The sequence below is a fragment of the Acomys minous genome (assembly GCF_964271855.1).
Source record: "Acomys minous genome assembly, chromosome: 10".
NCBI lineage: Eukaryota > Metazoa > Chordata > Mammalia > Rodentia > Muridae > Acomys > Acomys minous.
Window position 1 is genome coordinate 69,999,199 of NC_140491.1, and position 12,375 is coordinate 70,011,573.

At 48.6% G+C, this 12,375-nt stretch overlaps 2 protein-coding genes across 8 annotated transcripts in view; one reads left to right on the forward strand and one right to left on the reverse strand.

The window, feature by feature from the left end:
* SWI5 (SWI5 homologous recombination repair protein) lies at nucleotides 1–10,776 on the reverse strand (the record flags this gene model as incomplete). The annotated part of the gene is made up of 5 exons (XM_084798965.1): nucleotides 1–335; nucleotides 2,154–2,248; nucleotides 3,355–3,476; nucleotides 10,294–10,342; nucleotides 10,586–10,776. Coding segments are annotated over 5 exons (522 nt in total), but the record flags the coding sequence as incomplete, so codon positions are not given.
* GOLGA2 (golgin A2) overlaps nucleotides 10,774–12,375 on the forward strand; it is a 20,747-nt gene continuing 19,145 nt past the window's right edge. For all 7 annotated transcript variants that reach the window (XM_084797870.1, XM_084797872.1, XM_084797873.1 and 4 more), the window contains exon 1: nucleotides 10,774–11,086. In XM_084797870.1, the coding sequence (XP_084653996.1) occupies nucleotides 11,003–11,086 (84 nt within the window). In that variant the 5' untranslated portion in view covers nucleotides 10,774–11,002. The remainder of the gene's footprint in view (nucleotides 11,087–12,375) is intronic.

Consider the following 12,375-nt stretch of genomic DNA (forward strand, 5'->3'; position numbering starts at 1 on the left):
TCAGAGACACAGACAGCTCGTGTTTATTAACGAAATGGACAACCACACATATCCAGTCACAAATTTAGGAACCTTAGCACTAACAAATCTGACCCCTCCCAATACCCCTCTTCTCTAGGACCCACCCCTGACTGTTTGAGTGCTTTAGAAATTTTTGGGCTTCTAACCCTGTTTATCTGGAAACCATATGAACGCGCTGTCTGGGCTCTGTTCTTCATGTCCCCATCCACCCGACCCCGTGGGCTGTGGGTAAAATCTCCATGACTCTGCTCAGTCACTCAGGTCTAGATCAAAATCTGGATAGAGCTCCTTGGTGGTGACACCTCGGGTCACAGCTGAAAGAAAAGAAAACTGAATTACTATCCCATGGAGAGAGTCAAAACCCAAACTAAGGCCACTGTCCTGACCACCCAAACCCCACCCTGGGGCCCAGATTCACACCTTACCTAAATGGCAAAGGTAATCTAACTCCCTCCTCCCTGCAAGCCTGGCTGCCCCACACGCATCAAGCATTTCAGCATGGCCTGTAGCCAGCCTTTCAGCCTGTGGCCTAGGTGATCCTGCCGCTCTCGCTGCTCTGCTTAAGAGACTTGTCCTTTTCTCCACTGGGAAGGCTCTCCTCAGAGGTGTCTTCTCTTGTTCTCTCCTGCCACCATCTTCAGACCTCAGTATTCCTTCCCATCTCTGCTGTTTCCTTCATTGAACTTAACACACCGTAGCATTTCTGTTCATTTACTAAGGGATCATTTTGCCCACTATCAACACTAACACCCAAGCCACATATGCCACCACTGTTCCAGCACCATGGAGAACCTACAGAGGAAATGCTCAGTAAATATTCAATGAAAAGACAGGAAAGTGCCAGGACACTGGCTCTAGGTCATATGACCTAGAGGTGACACGTCTCTACCAGAATTCTAACAATAACACTTTTATTACTGTTGTTGCGACCAGGTCTCACTATGGAACTGAGGCTGGTCTTGAATTTGTGTTTTTGTTTGTTTGTTTGTTTGTTTGTTTGTTTTTTGTCTTGAACTTATGAACGTCCTGCCTCAGCCTCCAGAGTGCTGGGATTTCAGGCATACACCACAACACCCAGCCACATCCTTTTTTGGCTCTGATCACTCCTTTGAGACACTTTCGTTTCCCTCCTATTTTCTGTTCCCTCCGCTGGGACCCACTCCCAATGACACATGACTCCTCTCTGCTGTGAACCTGAGTTCCCCTGGGCTCTGGGAGCTCAAATGCTAGCAGGGTTTCTGAAACAAGGGCTAAAACTCAGGCAGCAGCAGGTCAACATGAAACACTATGCCACTGGCTGCAGAATCTCAGGGTGCACCACTGTGGGTAAAGCGCTACCGAGCTTACGTAAGATGAACTACACAGTATCTTAGCCCAAACCAGCCTGATTTCCACGGCAGGCTGCTCTAATCATCCCAAACATATAGGTATCTACTTGGGTTCAAGACTCTGAATTCAGCTGGAGAAGGAACTAAATCCCACTGTTTATTATAAAGAGCTGCCCTGCTCCTTGCTGCCATTCAAGCAAGTCGGTCACCAGAGGTATCCATGGTATTTTATTGACAATGGCAGGCCATGGAAGAACAGGGACCCTTAGTCCAGTCTTCTAAGTGGTTAAGTCCTGTTCAAACTCACTCCAAGGGGCTGGAGAGATGGCCCAGAGGTTAAGAGTACAGCTTCCTCTTCCAAAGGTCCTGAGTTCAATTCCCAGCAATCACATGGTGGCTCACAACCATCTATAATGAGACCTGGTGCCCTCTTCTGTCCTGCAGTTGTACATGCAGGCAAAACATTCTATACATAATAAGAAAACAACAAAACAAAACCAAAACAACAAAAAACTCACTCCAAAGTCAGACATGTGCTTGAGATCCTGGGGACTAAAGCAAGAGCTACACAACTGCTCCGCTGGATACCCAGGGGCAGCAGAGACTGGGGAGAAAAGTGGTTGGGGTATTCCAGGAGCAGGGTAGCTTATAAGAGTAGGGCAGTTGTGCTTGCTTTGGCAGCACATATACTAAAATTGGATTGATACAAAGAGTGGGATAGTTGGCAAGGCAGGTTTTACCAAGGAATAAGATCCAACACCCCCAGAGAGGGGAGGAACCACCTTCCGACCCCTTGAGACTCACCCAGCTTGCCTAGTAGCATCTGTGCTACATCCTTGATGTCATTGTACTCATGGAGGAGGGCGATGTGGTCCTGCAGTTCAACCACATGGTAGCCCCTGGGGAAAGCAATGGACAACAAATATGATTAGATAAACTGAGAATGTCCCAAGTGAGACATTTGTTTAGCATCTAGTTAACAAATATTCACTATAGTCCTACTAGGTGCTAGGCCCTGGGGAAAGTGATACAGGATGGAACCTGCTTTCCTGAAGCTTATAATGGGTAGAAGATCTGATACCCCTTCATTCCTGGCCAAGCTGTCTTGTCCCTTAAAGGGGTGGTTTTTAGACACATGACTACAGATAAGCACATAATTTAGGTCACCAGGCAGATTCCCTCCTGTGAAATAAACAAGCCAGTACAGCTCAGCCTCCACCCTGAGGAAGCCTAGGAGTTGTGGAGAAGCCAGCTTCTCCTAGGTGCTGAGACTCCACACTGAAAGGACCCATGGTAGTCAGGTGTGCCTAGAATGGAGGGGAGGGGTGGGAAAGGAGAGGAGAGGAGAGGAGAGGAGAGGAGAGAGAAAGAAGAAGAAGGAAGAAGGAGAAGAGGAGGAGGAGGAAGAGAGGAAGAGAGGGAGAGGGAGAGAGAGAGAGAGAGGAGTAGAGAGAGGGGGAGAGAGCGGGGAGGGGGAGAGAGGGAGAGGAGAAGAGAGAGACACTGAGACCAAAATAGTCACTGCTTCCACTTCCAACAGCTTTCTAAACCCTGGTTCTAGGCTCATCCTAACCTGACTTCCCAGAACAGTTGCAAAAATACAGAGTCCAATTTTGAATATTTCCTATGCCAAGCTAGTGCAGCTGGGTTTCTGCTACTAGGCACTAATTAGAAGTTGAGAATGCTTGTGTGTGACTTAGGATCAACCCCTGGCCTTATGGATAGCAGATGAGCACTCTGCCAGAGCTCCACTGCCCTTTGGTTTTCTTGCAATGGGGATGGAAAGCAAGGCTTTATGCATGTGAGGCATTTCACAATTGCCTCAAAGTTACCCTAACCACACACGGGAGTGGCAGCAAGACTTGCTCAAAAAACTAGATGTGGTTGCCATTGTCTGTAATGACTAAGAGGACACAGGAGGCCCAGTCAATGTTATCCTCCACATAGCAAGTGCACGGCCAGCCTGGAATACAGGGTCTCAGAAGACAAAAAACCAAGGACTTACTCTGTTACTAGCTGGGTGATCTCCCTGTCCAGCATGTCCTTCTTCTCCTTCAGTTTCTGAATGTCGGCCTTCAAAGACTCCTCGCTCACCTCACCAGCCTCTTCAGACTTGGGAGATGGCCGCTGAGTGGCAGGAAAAATATTGTCAGCTGGACTGACCAGTTATCCACAAATCAGAGCCTATGTCCTTCCAATCAATCGCCAGGCCCTATTTCTGCGTAGTAATAGGTCCCCGACCCTCAGAAGGCCACTTATGCCTCAGCTTTCCTTGGAATTCGGTGTGGCCATAGTCAGAAGTGTGTAATGTCCAAGGAAGGTCTTTCCAGGGATGGCACATACCTAAGCCTGGCCTTTCCCTGCCTGAAATGTTGCCGTAATGCTGGGGTAGACCAGCAGCCTGGGATGAGGAAGCAGCCTCATGGAGGCTGGAGGCTATGACAGCAGGTACCTGGGGTTTTATTCCATCTAAACCTAATCCTAAACAGATTGGCCTGCAGGCTGATCCCACGTCTACGTCAATGGATTCATCTCATTGGACAACAAAATCTTTCCCTAAGGCTACACTTCGATCTTTGCCCTTTTTGCCTCTGAACTTATGAAACAGTGATTCTCAACCCATGGGGGGGGGTGTCATATTGGGCATTTGCCGTACATTATGACTCATAACAGCAGCAAAATCAGTGATGAAGTACCAACAATTTTATGGCTGAAGCATTATTAAGGTTGAGAACCATTGCTGTAAAGGATGGCATTTGGTGCTCAGCTTATCTTCAGGAAATGTTATTTTGGATGAAATGCCAGAAAACACACAGGAAGCCATGGTCCCTGTTCTTAGGTCTCTGGCTTGTGATCAGTCACTGCAATGACGAGTGAGCACTGTCTGCCAGCACTGACAGGAGCCCCAAGAAAGATATCCAAGGGGACACACAAAGCGAAGAGAAGGGCCTGCAAAGTGGCTCAGTAACACTAACAACCCAGAACCAGGCCAGCATCGGGAGGTGGAGGCAGGCAGATTGCTGTGAGTTCAAGGCTAGCCTGGTCTACAAAGTGAGTCTAGGACAGTCAAGGCTACACAGAGAAACCCGGTCTCAAAAAACTAAACCAAACAATCCTCTGGGTGAGAGAGCTGGACCTGTCCCTCACCAGTTACAAAACAGGAAAGCATTAACTGCATCTTCCCTGGGAGCACAACAGAGTAGGCCCTGGGGGCATGGGAGTGGGTGAGCCAGCCCTCTGAGGGCAAGAGGTTAGCTTTGCCCCCCTGCCAGCTGAGGCATAGGGTAGGCTAGCTGGGGGAGTGCTGGATAGCGCCCCCTGGTGGCGTGGGCGCAGGAGAATTGGTGGGCTGACCAGCCAGGCCCAGATCCAGCACTTTGAGTTGGCCTACCCCAACATCAATCCCAACTATGAGCTGCTGAAACTCATGAAGGGGCCAGTCCTGCAGATCCAAAGCTGCAGAATCTTGACAGGACAGCAACAGGATATCTGAGAGGTGTCCCTATGAGGCTCCAGAACTGACAGCAGACGCCAGAGGCCTCAAACGAGACCAACGACTCATTGCAATGAACATTTGCTTTTTTTTTTGTTTTTTCAAGAGAGGGTGTCTCTGTGTAGCCTTGGCTATGCCTGGACTCACTCTGTAGACCAGGCTGTTCTTGAACTCAGTGATCCGCCTGCCTCTGCCTCCCTAAGTGCTGGCATCCCAGGCTTGCGCCAACACACCCAGCTTTTATTTGGGGAAGAGAGGGTCAGCAGGGTGGCTGCAATGACCATTTGCAAGTGAGTAAGTGAAGACAAAAGGATATACTGTGGAACACAGGGGACACACTATAGCTTCCACAATGGCATTTATTTTTCTTTTTTGGAGGAAAGTGACAGGGAGATGAGTGGGGTTGGGGTGCATGATGTGAAATCCACAAAGAATCATAAAGCTAAAAAAAATTTTTCCCTCTGACCTACACCTACACACACACACACACACACACACACACACACACACACACACACAATATCCAGGCGTGGTGGCGCATGCCTTTAATCCCAGCACTTGGTAGGCAAAGGCAGGCTGATCTCTGTGAGTTCCAGGACAGCCTGGTCTACAAAGCAAGTCAAGGACAGCCAGGACTACAAGAGAAAGTGTCTCAAAAATAAATAAATTTTTGAGGCTCAGCCATTAAGAGCACTGACTGCTCTTCTGAGAGGACCTGGGTTCAACTCCCAGCACCCACATGGTAGCTCACAGCTGTCTGTAATTCCAAGATCTGACACCTTCCCGTGGAAGCAAAAGACCAATGCGCATAAAATAAAAATATTAAAAAGAAAAAAAAGAAAAGCTGGGTGTGGTAGTGCATGACAGTAATCCCAATACTCAGAGAGGCAGAGGCAGTTGGGGATCTCTGTGAGTTTTAGGCCAGCCTGGTCTATAGAGTGAGTCCAGGACGGCCAGGACTACACAAAGAAAGCCTGTCTCGAAAAACAAAAACTGTCCTCTGACACACACACACACAGTACATTAAAAATGTTGTTTCAAGCTGGGCGGTGGTGGTGCACACCATTAATCCCAGCACTCAGGAGGCAGAGGCAGGTGGATCACTGTGAGTTTGAGGCCAGCCTGATCTACAAAGTGAGTCCAGGACAGCCAAGACTATACAAAGAAACCCTGTCTCAAAAAAAAAAAAAAAAAAAAAAAAAAAAAAAAAAGTTGTTTCAGAAGGGCCAAGATGGCTCAGCTGGTAAAAAGTGTTTACTAACAAACCTAACAGATCTGAGTTCTATCCCTAAAGCCCACGTGGTGGAAAATGACTCCTTCCACATGCATATACCTCATTGCAGTGGTTTTGTTTTCTTTTTTTCCGAGACAGGGTTTCTGTGTAGCCTTGGCTATGCTGGAGTCTTTGTAGACCAGGCTAGGCTCCAACTCAGTGATCTACCCACCTCTCCCTCCCAAGAGCTGGGATTAAAGGTGTGCGCCACCATGCACAGCTTGCAGTGGTTTTCAATCCTCCTTTAATACAGTTCCTCACGCTGTGGTAACACTCACCCATAAAATGTATTTCATTGCTACTTCCTAACAGTAATTTTGCTACTGGTATGAATTGTAAGTATCTGAAATGCAACCCTGTGAATGGGTTGTTCAATCCCCAAAGGGGTCATGACCTACAGGTTGAGAACAGCTGTCATAGTGCCTCCAGCCCCAAATAAAGCACATCAATTTTATTTTTACTCTACAAAAAATGGGGGAAGGGTAGACAAGATCTAACTTTATCTCATTTTAAATTATCTTTGTAGGGAGTATGTACACCAGTGCAGATGTCTATGGAGGCAAAAGGCTTTATATCCCCCTGTAGCTGAGTTCTAGGAGATTGAGCCACTTGATATGGGTACTGGAACCTAAACTTTGATCCTCTCTGCTAGAGCAGTATACACTTAAAAAAAAAAAAAGATTTATTTATTATGTATACAGAGCTCTGCCTGCATGTATGTCTACACACCAGACGGGGACACCAGATCTCACTATAGATGGTTGTGAGCCACCATGTGGTTGCTGGGACTAGAACTCAGGACCTTTGGAAGAGCACACAGTGCTCTTAACCTCTGAGCCATCTCTCCAGCCCCAGTATATATATATACTCTTAACCAGTGAGCCATCTGCATGCCTAGTGTCTTCTCCACTCCCTCTCTACCTTATTTTCTGAGACAGGGTCTCTCTTAGCACTGATTTTGCTAGACAGCTGGCCAGCAAGTCCTGGGGTTGTTGCTGTCTCCGCCTCAGTACTGGGATTATATGCATGTTCCTTTTTTTGAGACAGGGTTTCTCTGTGTAGCCTTGGCTGTCCTGGACTCACTTTGTAGACCAGGGTGGGCCTCCAATTCAGGCGCTCCACCAACCTGCCTCCCAGTGCTGGGATTAAAGGTGTGCGGCACCATGCCCAGTTTATATGCATGGTTCTGCATGCAATTTTCACATGGGTTCTGGTAGGCCCTTTCATGGCAAGCCCTTTACCCATTGAGTTATCTTTCCACCTATCCTGAGGTTTTACATCATTTCTCATTACCTGACACGTACTTTTTTTTTTTTTTTTTTAATTTTTGGGCTTTCTTTTTTGTATGTTTTTTCAAGACAGGGTTTCTCTGTGTAGTCTTGGCTATCCTGGACTCGCTTTGCAGACCACACTGGCCTCCAGTACATTTCATTTTTATGTTCACACCACTGTGTTCTTGGTAAATTCCAAGGAAACAAGGACTTTGTGTGTTTGTCCACTGCTGACACCACAGTGCCTCCAACAGTAGCTGGGCACACAATAGACAATATTTATCAAGTGAGAGAGCCAACAACTAATTACAAGTCTAATAAAAGCTTTGAAGAACAATGTGCTACGGAAGCGTCTAACATTGCTAGAGCCAAAAGTAAGGGGTAAGGCTTTGGGAAGACGCTGGACTTCAAAGGGCGAGTGGGCGGCAGCTGGGCCAGCCTGACAGCTTCTCAGGTGCTGCAGCTCAGGTAAAGCTCAATCCAAAGCTTTGTCAAAGAAAAGGATTTCACGAGCTGGGCACGGTGACACACTCCTGTAATCCCAGCACTCAGGGAGGCAGAAGCGGGCGGATGGATCTCTGTGATTTCAAGGCCAGCTTGGTCTACAAAGTGAATCCAGGACAGCCAGGGCTACAGAGAGAAACCCTGTGTTGAAAACCAAACCAAACAAAAAACAAAAACCCCACAAAAAAAAAAAAAAAAAAAAAAAGAACAAAACTACCCAGAGAAAAAATGAGACAAACTCAAGTGAAGGTATGGGCTTCCAAAGGAGACTGGAGTTTTTATTCTTACTTTAGGTAGCCCTGTCTTGAAACTCACTACTATGTAGACCAGGCTGGTTTTTAACTCACTGAAATTCATCTGTACCTGCCTCAGCCTCCCAAGAGCACCTGGTATTAAAGACAAGGGTCACCACTCCTGGCCACATTTCTGTCTAAACAAATCACATATAGGTGACTTATAAAATTACTCAAAGGTTTGCTAAGGAATTTGAAAGTGATTACAGGTGGTTCCACAGCTCCTGACACCTGCCTGACAGGTTTACAATGAATAATTAGAACCCTACATGACAACGATGCAGAAAATTAAGATATCAACTTTACTGTAAACAAAGTTCTGGGTGAAGAGTGAGGTCCTACCCAAAGTCTAGCTTTAAGTCTGGCTTACTGCTACTTTAACAGTCCTATTTGGAACTATTTTTCCCTAAGAGCATTATTGGAAGCCATGGTACAGTTCAGCTGGTCAAAGCCCTTGTTGACTAATCTAATGACCTGAATTGGATCCCTGGACTCACTGTAGGAAGGAACAGGCAAAGGCTGTTCTCTGACCTCCATCTGTACTCTCCCACAAACACACACTAAAAACACATTTTAAAGTGTAACTTTAATTAAAAAAAATAATAAAAGGCAGGTGTGGTGGTATAAGCCTTTGTTCTGTTATTCACCCTGTCTCAAAAAACCAAAAACTATTAAAAAAAACAAACAAACAACAACAACAACAAAAACTGTCTTTTGGGGCATGGTGGCACACACCTTTCATCCCAGCACTCTGGAGGCAAAGAGACTTCCAGGATAGCCAGGGCTACTACACAGAGACAGCCTGTCTTGAAAAAACAAACCAAACCCCAAATCTTTATGTTGTAAACATTTGCAGCAAGTGTTAACTGTGCTGGCACCCCTGATTCGAAAATTAAGGTAATTTTTTTTCCCCGAGATAGGGTTTCTCTGTGTAGCTTCGGCTGGCCTTGTACTCACAGAGATTCGCCTGCCTCTGCCCTGTGGGTGCTGGGATTAAAGGTGTGGGCCACCACAACCCTGCCCAAGGTGCTCTTTTTTTCTCATGTCCCCACAGTTTCCCCTGGCAATTTATCTTTACTCTCCAGCATTTGGGGAGTTGCTAAGGCAGGAGGATGAAAAGTTTGGACTATGTAGTGAGACCACGCAAGGGCATCCTTGAATACAGATTTGAGTTTGGGACTGCCTGGGAACACGAGACTGTGAAGAACCAGCCTGCCTCCATCTTAGGCTTGAAAGCCATCTTGTAGTAAATACAAACCAAGCTCGGTTTATGATTAGACCTGTTTCTCAATAATTGGGTATGTCCCACCTGTAACCTTAACCACAAATGGCTCTGTGCCTCCTGTTCCAGCAACGGCAGTCGTGACTGTTCATGCTTATGTTCTGCTCCTGTAACCTCACCTATTTTTCCTGCCAACCCCCCTCCCATTTGGAAACCCCCTACCCCTGAGCTCTAAAAGCCTGGTCTTCCTCACATCCGAGGCTGACCTCTCAAGCGCCCCCTTTGCGGGGAGGGGGGAGGCAGCTGGTGAACATGAAGGAAAAAGCTTGCTTTAACTGTTTGACTTAATTGACCTGGCCATGATGACTTGGGTCGGTGGGCTTCCTCCTCCCATCTTCAGATTTAACAACTGTCTCAGAAGGGGGTAGGGCGGATAAGGAACAAAAGGAATTACTAGAAAGGAGTGAATCATAATTTCATCTTAAAGAGTAATTAAAAAAGATTATTATTTGAGGATGTGAAATGAAGGATGGTGAGTTTTGGGGGTGACGCGGAAAAAGGAGATAGTACTACTGGTAGTTCAGGGCGTGGCCTGCGTAAGGAGAGATTCCTTGATTGGGAAACTATGGGGGAAAGGCAGGCGGGGGAAGGGGAGACAAAGCTGCGAGCAGGAGGAGGCTGGGAAAGCGCAGGCATCGGGCAGGAAGGAGTGGGAGGGCAGGACCCCTCTTCCGAGGAAGGAAAAGGAAGGAGCGGGCTTAGGAAAGGACTAATTAATGCTTCAGATCAGCTCGGCGGCGGAAGGCTCTCGAAAAGGGAGGAGATGGGTGGGCAGGTGTTGGGATGCAGAGGGAGGGAGGGAGGGAGGGGTGGGGCTGACATACTCACCGGTGATCGGAAGGGCGCATAGCAACCTTGGTTAAATTCTGACTCAGTCCTGGGGAGGAAGCCGGGGAAAAGGCTGATGAGGATGGGGCCAATGAGGGGGCGCGGGATGTTGCTGCCGGGGCATTACTTGAGCTACCGGGATGGAGCAGGGCTTGGAGGTCGGGGTTCGCATTGTGGGGAGGGAACTGTGCAGGGAACGGGTTACAAGGGGCCTGGTGAGAGGTGGTCAGGGGCGAGGCCTGAGGAGTCGGGAAAGAGCTGTGAAATGGAGCGCTGCGCGCTCGTCGCCCACCTCCTGAACCCTGAGGTCCGAGGTACCCTGAGCGGGGACCGAAATTCCTCAGAAGGGTCCAGGGTTAAGGTTAAACGGTTGCCTTGAGCTAACGAGAAATCCTCGACGGAGACCGCCGACCAACTCCCGTCAAGCTGCGCGCGCACCAAGCTAGAGAGGCCCCGCCCCTTCCTCCGATAGGCGGCCGCGAGGGGTCACAGCTGCGCGCGCAGCTCTCGTCGTTAACTCCACCCGTCGCTCCCGCCTCGCGGCGACGTGGCCACACCTCCCTGTCAGTCATCGTTCTCATCAGCCAATGGGCTTGGAGAATACATGCCACGCTTGGCCTAGTGGCGCTCTGCACCCGCCTTCTCTGGCACTTACCGAGGCGATGTAGCTGCCGGAAGCAGTTCCGCGGTGGCTGCCGGGATCGTGGTGATGTGGCCCCCCCGCTTCCCCCCTCCCCGCCCCGGGATGTCGGAAGAAACCAGGCAGAGCAAATTGGCTGCGGCCAAGAAAAAGGTAAAGCGCTCCGGGTCGCGGCCCCCTGACCCCACCCGAGCTCCTCCAACGGCCGAACCATAACCAGAGTCCTAGCCTTTTCCGAGGCACACGGGAGGAACCCCTCTGTGCCCTGGGCTCCCCTAGTAAAGTCTTCTCTGCCAGCCCCGCCCCCTCAACAACCCAGCCCCCGCCCTCCCAGTCGCCCCTAGGTGACTTTGGCCAGTGTCACGGAGTCTCTCGGTCCTGGACTCCAGACGCCCCAACCCAGACTTCCGTGGGCTCCTGTCCCCGAGGACCTCGGTCTTGGCCCTGTGGGCGACTCGGGCGTTGGTAGTGTGGAGTGGAATGTAGTTACGTCACAGCCCCCCTCGAAACTGTCATTAGTACCCGGAGTCCGATCTTGGATCGTCCCACCTGCTCACCTAATGCCTTTTCCTGTTTCTCTAGTGGAGCACCTATTCCTCCTACTTGGAAGGGAGCTCGAGGATGGAACCTAGTGCGGAGATGCTTTGGGTGCCCACACTCCCATAACTTAGCATTAATGTGAGCACAAAACAGTCAGTGTCCCTTGCTGACATGGAAGAACGGGTTTCGGTTGGCTTGAAGTTTTTCAGTTTTCTACTCTCTGGGGAGACTGAAATCTCTCTGGAGCAAAATGCATGTTAGCAGTGTGGATCGGTTTCTTGGGGGTGGGGGGCGGGGACTGAACTTAACAGCGTAAAATTCCACCAGATTATGTTCTCTCAAGCTGGGGTGATGAGAGCCACAGCATAAACACGAGGCATCTCTCTCTGAAGCCTCACTTTTCCCACGATTCTTTTGAGATACAGACATTAAAGGCCAGGAATGACGTTTTCATAGGTCTGTAAAGACTTCTCTGAGATGGTGCTTAGACTGTGTGCTGATCCCAAGTTCACTAAGGCTGTGCCTTCATGGTTTCTGCCCTTGTGCCATGTTGTAAAAGTTTAGGAGGTACTGCTGTGTGGCTTTAATATGGGTTGATAAAAAGAGCCCCAGTGGGGTTTGGCTTGTAGCTAAGTTGTTAGGGTGTTTGTCTAGATCATACTCAGATGGCAAGAGTGCATGCCTAGCATGTATGAGGCGCTGGGTTGGATCCTGACACAGCACTGACTGGGCATAGCAATGCATGCCTGTGTTCCCAAGACTTTGGAGGTAGAGGTCTTCAAGGTTATTTTTGTCTATATATGGAGTTTGAGACCAGCTTGCTATATGTAATACTCCATACTTAAAGAAAAATTGTACTAATGGGAGCTGGAGAGATGATTCAGCAGGTAAAAGCACTTGTT